Below are 12,952 nucleotides of genomic sequence, written 5' to 3'. Positions count from 1 at the left end.
CTACAAACGAACTCCAGATGTGTGTGCCCCTTTGTGTATCTGGCTAACGTGAGTCCTGGGGAATCGAGCCTTGAACCTGTGTTCTTAGGCTTCACAGGCAAGCGCTTAACCACTAAGACATCTCTCCAGCCCTCCTTTCTAATTTGTATCCCTTTTATGTGTGTCTCTTGCCTTATTGCTATGGCTATGGCTTCCAGTACTGTATTAAATAAAAGTGGGGATAGTGGATACCCTTGCCTTGTTCTTAATTTAAGTGGCAAAGTTTCAAGTTTTTCCCCATTAGTATTATGTTGGCTGTAGGGTTATCATAAATAGCCTTTATTGTGTTGAGATAAGTTGCTTCTGTTCTCAGTTTCTGTAGGACTTTTTTTTTTTTTTTTTTTTTTTTTTTTTGTTTTTCGAGGTAGGGTCTCACTTCATTCTAGCCCAGGCTGACCAGGAATTCACTATGGAGTCTCAGGGTGGCCTCAAACTACCTCTGCCTCCCAAGTGCTGGGATTAAAGGCCTGCGCCACCATGCCCGGCCTGTAGGACTTTTATCATGAAGGGATGTTGGATTTTGTCAAATGCTTTTCCTGCATCTGATGAGATGATCATGTGATTTTTGTCCTTCAGTCTATTTATATAATGTATTATGTTTATCAATTTGCATATGTTGAACCATCCCTGCATCTCTAGGATAAAGCCTACTTGGTCAGGGTGAATGTTCTTTTTGTTATATTCTTATATTCTATTTGCCAATATTTTGTGGAGAATTTTTACATCTATTTTCTTTTTTTTTATTTTTTTTAATCACTTTTATTTATTTATTTGAGTGTGACAGAAAGAGAAAGAGACAGATAGAGAGAGAGGATGGGCATGCCAGGGTCTCCAGCCACTACAAATGAACTCTAGACGTGTGCTCCCCCTTGTGCATCTGGCTAACGTGGGTCCTGGGGAATCAAGCCTCAAACCGGGGTCCTTAGGCTTCACAGGCAAGTGCTTAGCCACTAAGCCATCTCCCTAGCCCATTACATTTATTTTCATGAGGAAGCTTGATCTATAGTTTTTTGGGGTTTTTTTTTTTTTTTTTTTTTTTGTTATGTCTTTGTCTGGTTTTGGGATCTGGGTGATACTGGCTTTGAAAAAGGAGTTTGGTAGAGTTCCTTCCTTTTCTATTTTATAGAAAAGTTTGAGAAGCATTGGTGTTAATTCTGCCGTGAAAGTTTGGTAAAATTTACCAGTGAATCCATCTGAGCCTGTTTGTTTTTTTTTTCTCAATTTTTATTAACATCTTCCTTGATGATAAAAAATATCCTATGGTAATAGCCTCCCTTCCCCCACTTTCCCCTTCGAAATTCCAGTCTCCATCATATCCCCTACCTATCTCAATCAGTCTCTGTTATTTTGATGTCATGATCTTTTCCTCCTCTTATGATGGTCTTGTGTAGGTAGTATCAGGCACTGTGAGGTCATGGATATCCAAGCCATTTTATGTCTGGAGGGAGTAAGGAGTCCTGCCCTTCCTTTGGCTCTTACATTCTTTCCGCCACCTCTTCTGCATTAGACCCTGAGCCTTGGAAGGTGTGATCGAGATGTTACTCAGTACTCCAGTCACTCCTTTCCAGTACTATGATACCTTCTGAGTCATCCCAAGGTCACTGCCATCTGAAAAGAGAAGAGTCTCTACCCAAAGTGAGAGTAGCATTACTATAAGGGTATGAATATTAAGATAAGTACTTATGGGGCAGTTTGATAAGCATAGTATATACATTTATCCAGACATCAGCAGGGAGATTTTTTTATAACTGATTGGATCTCCATACTTGTTATAGGTCTATTTAAGTGGTTAGTCTTATCTTGATTTAATTTTGATAGGTCATATAAATCAAGGAAATCATCCATTTCTTTCAGATTTTCAAACTTAGTAGAATATGCATTCCTGAAATTTATCCTTTGATTTTCTAAATTTTTTTGGTATCTATTATAATGGTTCCTTTTTAATCTCTAATTTTATTAATTTGTGTTTTTTCTCTCCTTTAGGTTAGGCTTGCTAAGGTTTTATCAGTCTTGTTTATCCTTTCAAAGAACCATCTGTTCGTTTCATTGATTCTTTGGATTTTGGGGGGAGGGATTCTATTTCCTTAATTTCTGCCCTAATCTTTATTATTTCTTCCCATCTACTGATTTTGGTTTGCCTTTTTCTTCTTTTTCCAAGGCTTTAAGATGAAGCATCAAGTTGTTTACTTGCAGCCTTTCTAATTTCTTAATATAGGCACTTAAAGTTATAAATTTCTCTCTTATGACTGATGTCATTATGTCCCAAAGGTTTTGGTATGTTGTGTTCTCATTGTTTGATTCTTAATTTCCTTCTTGATTTCCTCATTAACTCATTCATCATTTAGTAGTGTATTGTTTAGTTTCCATGATTTTGTGTATGCTTTATAGCTTTTCTTGCCGTTGACTTGTAACTTAATCCCATTGTGATCAGTTAGAGTGGAAGAAATTATTTCAGTTTTCCTGTACTTGTTAAAGCTTTCTTTGTATACTAATATATTTTAGAGACTTTTCCATGTGCTACTGAAAAGAATGTGTATTCTGCAGCATTTAGGTGAAATGTTCTGTAGATATCTGTTAAGTCCATTTATTCCATGACCTCACTTAGTCCAGGTGCTTCTTTGTTTATTTTTTGCCATGATGACCTGTCAATTGAGGAGAGTGGGGTGTTGAAGTCACCCACTACAAATGTATCTGTGACCTTAATTCCAGTAGTGTTTATTTCATGAAATTGGGAGCCCCCATGATAGGTGCATATATGTTTAGGATTGTAACGTCCTCCTATTGGAGTGTACCTTTATCAATATAAATTGACCTTCTTTATCTTTCATAATTAATCTTGGTTTGAAGTCACCCTGTCAGATATTAGGATGGCAATACCTGCTTGTTTTCTAGGCTCATTTGCTTGTAACACTGTTTTCCAACCTTTGGCCCTAAGATATCATCCATCTTTTATGGAAAGGTGGGTGTCTTGGAGGCAACAAATTGAATGATCCTGCTTTTTAACCCAGTCTGCAAACCTGTGTCTTTTGGTTGGGGCATTGAGGCCCTTGATATTAAGAGTTATTATTGAAAGTTGTGTATTTGTTCTTGATGTTCATCTTGTTTTATAGTTTTTCCAGTTTTTCTTTTACTCTCTTGTATTAACTATTATTTGAATATGGTTTATTTTTTCCTGGTTTCTTAAATATGTGTTTTTCTTTCTCTTCAGCGTGGAGGATCCTTTCAAGTATTTTCTATACAGCTGGTTTAGTGTTCATATATTCCTTTAGCCTACTTTCACTGTGGAATGTCCCTATTTCTCTATCTATTTGGATGGATAGCTTTGCAGGATAAAGTAACCTTTGTTGACAGTTGTTATCTTTCCTAACATGGAATACATCATTCCAAGCCCTTCTGGCTTTTAATGTTTGTGTTGAGTAATCTGCTGGTATTCTGATGGGCTTGCCTTTGTATGTGACTTTTCTCTCTAACTGCTTTCAGTATATTTTCTTTGCTGCACATGGTAGTACACGTCTTTAATCCCAGCACTTGGGAGGCAGAGATGTGAAGATCACCTGAGACTACATAGTTAATGCCAGGTCAGCCTGGGCCAGAGTGAGACCTTACCTTGAAAAAACAAATATTTATTTATTTATTTCTCCCCCCCCGCCCTTTGGTTTGTGTGTTTTGTAATTTAATTATAACATGACAGGGAGAGGTTCTTTCCTAATTTTGTCTATTTGGCGTTCTAAAGGCTTCCTGTGTCTATATTCACATCACTTTCCCTATTTGGGAAAAGTTTTCTCCTATGATATTGTTGAAAATACCTGCTATGCCTCTGGAGTGCAGTTCTTCTACTATGCCCTGAATTCTTTTTTTTTTTTTAAGTATTTATTTATTTAGGTTTTTCCTTTTTTTTTAATATTTTTGTTGTTGATTTTTACTTATTTTGGAGTGACAGACAGAGAGAGAAAGAGGGAAAGAGAAATAATGGATGTGCCAGGGCCTCTAGCCACTGCAAATGAACCCCAGATGCGTGTGCCCCTTGTGCATCTGGCTAACTTGGGTCCTGGAGAACCAAGCCTCGAACCAGGGTCCTTAGTCTTCAAAGGCAAGTGCTTAACCGCTAAGCCATGTCTCCAGCCCTGCCCTGAATTCTTATGCTTGATCCCTTCACAGTGTCCCGAATGTCTTTAAATTCCCATTCATGCCTTCCTATTAATTTGTCTTTCTCTTTGTTGGACTGTATTACATCTGCCACTTGGTCTTCTAGTTTACTGTCCTCTCCTGAATCCATTCTGCTGGTGAGGCTTTCTACAGAGTTTTCTATTTGATTTACTCTGTTTTCATTTTCTAGTATTTCTGACTGTTTTTTGTTATTTCTATTTCCTTACTCATGTCTTGTATTGACCTCCTTATTTCATTAAACTGATTTCCTGTGTTCTCTTTCAGGAGTTTATTTTCCTTGATTTCTTTGAGCATATATAAAATCTTTTTTTTTTTTTAATCTTTGTCAGGTATTTTATCTAAAACAGTCTCACTGGGGGTCATTTCTGATGGATTTATAATTTGGGGGGATTGTATTGTCTTCCTTCTCTGTGTTTTGTGTATTATAATGTAGAGATTTGTGCATCTTGAGTTAATTTGATGCTTGGGTTTTCTTTTTCTTTATTTTATTTTATTTGTATTTATTTGAGAGAGAGAAGCAGAGAGAGAGAGGGTGAATGGTCGCAACAGGGCCTCCAGCCAGTGCAAACGAACTTCAGACGCATGTGCCACCTTGTGCATCTGGCTTATGTGGGTCCTGGGGAATTGAACCTGGGTCCTTTGGCTTCACAGGCAAATTAATTGCTAAGCCATCTCTCCAGCCCAATGCTTGGGTTTTCTTATTATCTGCAGTGTTCTTAGCCATGTAAACCCAAAGGTAGGAGTTTAAGTTGCCAAGTGTAGCTTTTGTACTCCCAAGAAAACTGCAGAAGCAACTCTAGGTGTTGAGTTTGCCTGCTATTCAAGTATTCTAGTAGGCTGGGTAAAGCAAATTACTGGCAAATTCTAAAATTCACCTGAGCAATACACACATTTAATCCAAACCAGCACAAAGTAGTTCTGCAAGAGTGGGTATTAAAGCAAACAGATAATGTAATAGAGCCAAAGTCCCTAAGGTTGTATGTTCTACCCTTAATCCTGTCAACTGGGAGGTTGAGATTTCTGCTCTGAAATGAGTTCCAGGTCAGCCTGGATTTGAACCATACCCTATTCCCAATAATGACAGAAGAAAAAGACAAAGACCCTAAAATCAGAAAGCATCAAAGGCAACAAAAGTCAACTGCAAAATATAGCTTACTTGAGAATGGTAAAGCTTCTCAAGAATAAGCATCCCTCCAGACATAGTGCACACCTTTAATCCCAGCACTTGGGAGGCAGAGATAGGAGGATTGCTGTGAGTTCAAGACCACCCTGAGACTACATAGTGAATTCCAGGTCAGCCTGGGCCGGAGTGAAACACTACCTCAAAAAATAATAATAATCATGATATGTAACCCATAACCTGCCCTGACATGGAAAGAGAGATTACCACTTCCAGTGCAGGCCTAAGCACCTGCCTTTTTGTCAGTCAGGCCCATTGCCTTTTGGGATAGTTTTCAATCTCACCAATGCTGATTTCCCACCTCAATTCCTCTGAACTGTGCTGTGGATCTGGTGCTTTGAACAGCTGTGCTGGATGCCCTGCAGCCCAGGGCTGAGTGAATTCTCTGGTGGTTCACTGCAGCACTGACATTTGGGGGATGGGAGAGCTCAGGATTCCTGGAGTTACACCAAAACTGTTCTCCTGGTCCCCATTTGTGTTCACCTTCAGCAGCTGCTCAGCTGGCCCCTGCTGTCGTCCCCTTCAGGTTTCTTGACTTTGAGAGGAGGCTGATGCGAATGGAAAATCCTCTCACTTGGTTTCTGCTTCTTCAGCTTGGTGCCAGGTGGACAAGCAGGCACTCGGACCAGGGCTGCTGGCACTTTGATGGGATTCTGGCCAGTGTCCTCCTTCACTTTTTGAAAGAAGAGTGTATTTTGCTGTGGTTTTGCTTATTTTCCCCCCTAGACTGGTTTGGCATTTTTCCTATGCTGCCATCTTACCCAGAAGTCAAGAAAATCTAATTTTTTAAATTTTTATTTATTTATTAGAGACTGGGGGAGGGCAATGGGCACACCAGGGCCTCTAGCCACTGCAAACGAACTCCAGATGTATGTGCCACCATGTGCATGTAGCTTACATAGAACCTGGAGAACCGAATCTGGGTCCTTAGGCTTTGTAGACATGTGCCTTAACCACTAAGCCATCTCTCCAGCCCAAATCTACTTATTTTTAAACAAAGGTTGGTTTGGGATCAGGCATACTAGGAACAGGGCTTACATTTCACTTAGAAGGAGCAGCCTGTGCAAAGTTGTAAAGTTATAAAGCATTATGTATGTTTCGGGAATGTATTCAAAAGTACTAAAGTAATAAATGAGCCAGATTTTGAAGGCCACTGCTTTGCTACATAGCTTGGACCTAAAGGTGGCATTTTCCCAACTCAGTTTTCGATGGGTGTTGATAATTATAAATTTGAGCCACAGTAAGCAGATTTATTTTCCTTATTTTTTTAGACAGTAGCTTAGGCTAGCCTTGAACTCACTACTATGTAGTTTAGGATAACTTTGAACTCCTGATCTTTCTGCCTCTACCCTGCAAGTACTAATTCATCAGATTTATTTACTATGGGTTGAATAAACCTTAATGTGCTACTATTAGTACTACATCTCTAGGAACAGTATATATCCTGTCACAAACCTTTCTGGTTCACAGAGGAATCTCAAGCAGAGGGTATAATAAGTCAGGGGTAGAGCACTTGCATAGCATGTACAAGGCTCCTGGTTAGATTCTCTACCCCCCACCCCTATACCACACACAAAAAGTAAAAGAAGAAGAAGAAGGAAAACAACCTGATTGAAAGCAGATAATCCAGAAGTTTAAAAAAAAAAATTGTAAGAATGACTTTGTTTGGGGATATGTCTCTGTGGTAAAGTATTTGCCTACCATGCATGAGACTCTTGTTCCAATATTGCCACCAAGAAAGAAGGAAGGAAGAAAGGGAGGGAGGGAGGGAAGGAAGAAAGAAGAGAAAGAGAAAAGAAAAATCAACAGAAACAATAACAAAACAAACAGAAGATTGGCTTTGAACATGTTTTTGTTGAAGTGAATTCTCCTATCTTAGATGATGACCCTAAGGGAAGAGGTAGGACAGAATAGAAGATAAAGAAGGAAACTAAGGACTGAGAAAACAGGGGAGATTATTGCCAGGACAAAAAGTGATGTGAAATTGGAATGAAGGATTAGAAGCATTTCAGTTTCTAAGGGAAAGAGCAGCTTTCTAAAAATAAATAAGTAAAAAAGAGGAAGGGAAGGAGGGAGGGGGTAGGGAAGAAGGAAGGAAAGAGGGCCTGGTGGCTTGCACCTGTATAATCCCAGAACTGAAGAGGCAAACAGATCTCTGTGTTTCTTGCCAGCCAGGGCTTTGTAGTGAGACCCTGTCATTCATTCATTCATATACACATACATGCATACATACAGGGCTGGAGAGATGACTGAGCAGTTAAGGCACTTGCCTGCAAAGTCTAAGGACCCATGTTCCATTCTGCATATCTCACACAAGCTAGATGTACAAAGGTGAGGCAAACGCAAGGTTTCACATGCCCACTAGGTGACACAGTGTCTGGAATTGGATTGCAGTGGCTTAGACTCTGGCTTACCAAGTCTCTTTCTCTTTCTTTAAAAAATAAATAACTAAACAAACATAATGAAGAGAAGAAGAGATTTTCATGACTTGTCCGAATGTAAGAAATGATGAAATAAGTATTCATTCTGTCATGAATATGCTTTCAGCCAAGGTATGGAATAGAGAAGGAAGAAGAAATACCATGAAGAATTCAATTTTGAATATATTTATTCGTTTATTCAAAAATTCATATCATATAGCTAGACATGTCTGGGAAGCAGTTTGGTTAAGCACATGCAGGGCTTAACAAAGCAGTCCAGACAGTAGGATAGATCCTGATGTCATCAGCACTGTAGTGGTAGTTGCAACCAGGAGTGTTGGTGGGGTAGTGTAGAGAAAATGAAATGAGCTAGCCATCATTCTTCTTTCATACCAAAATAAGTTCCAAGGGATCAAAACATAAGCTTTGTTGCTGCTGTTTTTGTAAGGCAGGGTCTCACTCTTTATTCCAGGCTGACCCAGAACTCACTCTGTAAACCACTCTTTAAACTCATGGTGACCTCAAACTCACTGCAGTCCTACCTCTGCCTCCCAAGTGCTTGCATGTGTCACCACACCCAGCCAGAACAAACTTCTTTTTAAATTTATGTATTCTTTTATTTTATTTTATTTTATTTATTTGAGAGTAAAAGGGAGGGAGGGACAGAGAAAATGGGCACACTAGGGCCTCCAGCCACTGCAAATGAACTCCAAACGTATGCACCAACTTGTGTATCTGACTTATATGGGTCCTGGGGAATCAAACCTGAGTCCTTTGGCTTTGTAGGCAAACGCCTTAACTACTAAACCTTATCCCTCTGGCCCAAGAACAAACTTTTAAAAACTGAAGCATGGAGTGTTTTATCAATGTTTAGAGAATACATGTTTTTGTATGCAAATCCAGGAAATATGACTGTATAAACTGTAAAAATTCTACTCAAAAGAATTATTACTACTACAAAAGTGCACAAATGAAAAAATACTATATTATAATAAAAATCTATCCATGATGGAAGAGCTCCTTGCAGCACTAAAGGAAAAGAAAAGAGGACCTGGGAGGTAGTCCAGTAAAAAAAAAAAAGTGCTTCTCACAAAACATGAGGACCTGCATTCATTTCCTAGTCCCCATGTAAAAATGCTGTAAAATTGTGGAAGAGGTGGTGGAAAGAATGTAAGAACCAAAGGAAGGGTAGGACTCCTTACAACGTGCTCTTCTAGACACAAAATGGCCTGGATACCCATGATCTCACAGTGCCTGACAATACCTACACAACACCATCATAATAGAAAGAAAAGATGATGACATCAAAATAAAAGAAAGACTGATTGAGATGGGGTGGGGATGTGATGGAGAATGGAGTTTCAAAGGGGAAAGTGGAGGGTAGGGAGGGAATTACCATGGGATATTGTTTACAATTATGGAAGTTGTCAATAAAAATAAATAAATAAAGAGCCAGGCGTGGTGGCGCGTGCCTTTAATCCCAGCACTCGGGAGACAGAGGTAGGAGGATTATGATGAGTTCGAGGCCACCCTGAGACTCCATAGTGATTTCCAGGTCAGCCTGGGCTAGAGTGAGACCCTACCTCAAAAAAACAAAATAAATAAATAAATAAACTAGAAATACTGAGGGTGGAGGCAAATGTCTATAACTCCAGTGCTGGTGAGGCAGAGGTAGGAAGATCCTGAAGCACACTGGCCAGCCAGTCCAACCTAATCAGTGAACTTCAGACCAGTGAGGGGCCCTAATTTAAAGAGTTAGCATTCCTAAACCAGGTGTGATGGCCCATGCCTTTAATCCCAGCACTCAGGAGACAGAGATAGGAGGATTGTAGTGAGTTTGAGACCCTTCTGAGACTACATAGTGAATTCCAGGTCAGCCTGAGCTAGAGTGAGACCCTACCTCGAAAAAAACAAAAAATAAAAAGAGTTAGCATTCCTGAGGCTCATACCCAAGGTTGTGCTTTGGCCTGTACACACACTCACGTGCCCAAACATGTGAACATTCATAGACACACAAGCACACCACACTTACCAAAGGAAGTCACTGTGTGCACGCATATAATGTATATGTGTCTGTGTGGATACACACTTGCAACAGTGTATGTGTAGAGGTCAGAGGTCACTTCAGTATCTGTCCTCACCTTCTACCTTGTTGGAGACATGGTCAGTCATTGTTCACCACTACTCTGGCAAGGGTAGCTGGCCCACAAGCTTCCAGACAGTTCACCTGTCTCTGCCCCCTCCTTCTTAGCACTCAGGAATTATAGATACTGTACTATAGCAGACAGCTTTATGTGAATTTTGGTGATGTAAACTCAGGCCTGCACAGCAAGTGCTTTATTTACTAAACCATCTCCCCAGCACAAGACAGGTTTTTCAAAGAGCTCTTACGAATCTTAAAGAGTATTGACAAGTAAAAATAATAATAATAATAAATCTTTGTGTCACACTCTTAAAAAGCAAACAAAATAAATAAATAAATAAATGATGGACTGGAAAGATGGCTTAGCAGTTAAAGTGCTTGTGTGCAAAGCCTAAGGATCCACGTTCAATTTCTGTCCAGATCCCATGTAAACCAGACACACAAAGGTGAAGCAAGTGCAAGGTCTCTCATGCCCATTAGGTGACATAAACGTTTGGAGTTCAAATGCAGTAGCTGAGGCCCTGGCATGCCAATTCTCTCTCCCTCTGCTCTAAAATAAAAAAAAAAAATTAAATGACCATTTTTACTCTCAATTAGCAAATATCAAAAGATATAACAAAAAAGTAGTACATGATGTACATACCTGTAATCCCAGCACTTGGAAGTAGTTAGGAGGATCAGGAGTTCAAGGCCAGCTTCAGCTACAGAGCAAGTTTGAGGCTGCCTGGGCTACCTGAAACCTTGTCTCAAAACAATTGTGAAGAATATACCATAAGCCATAGTATGCACCTTCACATACTATTGTGATCGTGTACATTTTGGAAGGCAATGTGATAGTCTGAAAAAGTATAAATACACATATCTTTTTTGTTTGCTTTGGGTTTTTTTTGTTGTTGTTTTGTTTTGGTTTGGTTTGGTTTGGTTTTGGAGGTAGAGTCTCACTCTAGCTCAGACTGACTTGGAATTCACTATGTAGTCTCAGGGTCGCCTCGAACTCAAGGCAATCCTGCTACCTCTGCCTCCCAAGTGCTGGGATTAAACATATCTTTTTTGTTTGTTTTGGGGTTTTTGTTGTTGGTTTGGTTTGGTTTGGTTTGGTTTTGGAGGTAGAGTCTCACTCTAGCTCAGGCTGACCTAGAATTCACTATGTGCTTTCAGGGTCACCTCAAACTCAAGGCAATCCTGCTACCTCTGCCTCCCAAGTGCTGGGATTAAAGGAGTGTGCCACCACGCCCAGCTCTAAATGCACATATCTTTTAACTAAGTAGTGTGTGCTGATTCACACCTGGAAGGCAGGAAGATTGTAGGTTTGAGGCCAGCCTGGGCTGCATAATGAGGTCCTGTCTCAAAAAAAAAAAAAGAGAGAGAGAGAGAAAACATACCTTGATATAGATAGATTTCTTACATGTGTGAGGAGCAGTATACAGTCACGCAATAAGGTAGTGTTATGTGATGGTACATATCAATAGCCAATTTATGTTCCTAAGTAAAAGAGTCAAGGTACTAGGTAATAAACACAAGTAGCATGGTCCCATGAATAAAATTAAAGATTACATTTACAGGTGTACACAAAAATGTTCTGGAAAGCTAAACTAATGGTTGTCATGGAGAGATGAACTGAAGACTTCAGATCTGAAATTTTATCAAATACATGGTTAGAGCAGTAAATAATTTAAGAAGTACAAAGCTTGCTATTGTTAGGTTTTTGCTAAGTATAAAATTACTACTTATTGCTTTAAGAGGCATTATTTCAAGTTCAAAAAGAGATGAAGTTGCCCAAGGTCTATTCTAAAGACCTTTCCAACCCAGGTTTGATGGTTGTCAGTTCAGAGAATACCATCCCTTTGCTCGAAAGTAAATGCCAGCAGAATGACAATATATTTTAGGCTATTACACATATTATACACAAAACGTTTTTTATTTAATTATAGGAGTCCCAGTTTCATCTGCTGTTGCAGGTGTAGCAATAGGATTGGTTACCAAAAACAATCCAGAAAAAGGTGAAATAGAAGATTATCGTTTGCTGACAGACATTCTGGCAAGTATATTCCCACTTTTAAGTATTTATTGGTGAAAACTACCCAAACTTTACAAGGATACTTACAGGCCATGCATGCACGGTGCATGCTTATAATCTCAGCAGTCGGGAAGCTGAGACAGGAAGTTCAACAATTCCGAGCCAGCCTGGATTGCAGAACAAGTTCAGACAAGCCTAAAAATCACATCTCAAAAATAATAAAAACCTGGAAAGCCAGGTGTGGTAGCACACGTCTTTAATCCCAACACTCAGGAGGCAGAGGTAGGAGAATTGCCATGAATTAAAGGCCACTCTGAGACTACATAGTAAATTATAGGTCAGCCTGGGCAAGAGTGAGATGCTGCCTCAAAAAACAAAACAAAAATATAAACCTGGACTAGAGAGATGGCTCAGTGGTTAAAGGTGCTAGCTTGAGTTTGATTCCTCAGTACCCACCTAAAGCCAGATGCACAAAGTGGTACGTGCATCTGGAATTAATTTGCAATGGCAGGAGGTCCTGGCATGCCTATTCTCTCACTCTCACTTTCTATCTCTTTCTCTCCCTCTTTCTGTCTCTCTGCTGCAAATAAATAAATATAATTTTTTTTTAAATTTATAAACCACAACCATAAATTTTATGCTTGGAAGAATGCTTAATACTTGAGGGAGGTGCAGTAGATTTTTTTTCTCTGTTCACCTTGGAGTTTAAAGGATAGATTAAAAATACTTTAGCCAGGCATGATAGCACATGCCTTTAATCCCAGCACTCGGGAGGCAGAGGCAGGAGGATCTTCGAGAGTTCAAGATCACCCTGAGACTACATAGTGAATTCCAGGTCAGCCTGGGCTAAAGTGAAAAACAAAAATAAGGGCTGGAGGGATGGCTTAGTGGTTAAGGAGTTTGTCTGCAAAGCCAAAGAACCCAGGTTCGATTCCCCAAGACCCATGTTAGCCAGATCCACAAGGGGGTGCACACATCTGGAGTTT

At 39.7% G+C, this 12,952-nt stretch overlaps 1 protein-coding gene across 3 annotated transcripts in view; it reads left to right on the top strand.

Moving 5' to 3' along the window:
- Pnpt1 (polyribonucleotide nucleotidyltransferase 1) overlaps positions 1-12,952 on the top strand; it is a 124,886-nt gene that overhangs the window by 67,428 nt on the left and 44,506 nt on the right. For all 3 annotated transcript variants that reach the window (XM_045147396.1, XM_045147395.1, XM_004668964.2), the window contains exon 19: positions 11,881-11,987. In XM_045147396.1, coding sequence (XP_045003331.1) covers positions 11,881-11,987 — 107 coding nt within the window. The remainder of the gene's footprint in view (positions 1-11,880; positions 11,988-12,952) is intronic.

The sequence above is a fragment of the Jaculus jaculus genome, chromosome 4, assembly GCF_020740685.1.
Source record: "Jaculus jaculus isolate mJacJac1 chromosome 4, mJacJac1.mat.Y.cur, whole genome shotgun sequence".
Taxonomy (NCBI): Eukaryota; Metazoa; Chordata; class Mammalia; order Rodentia; family Dipodidae; genus Jaculus; species Jaculus jaculus.
This window is presented reverse-complemented; position numbering and strand designations above follow the sequence as displayed.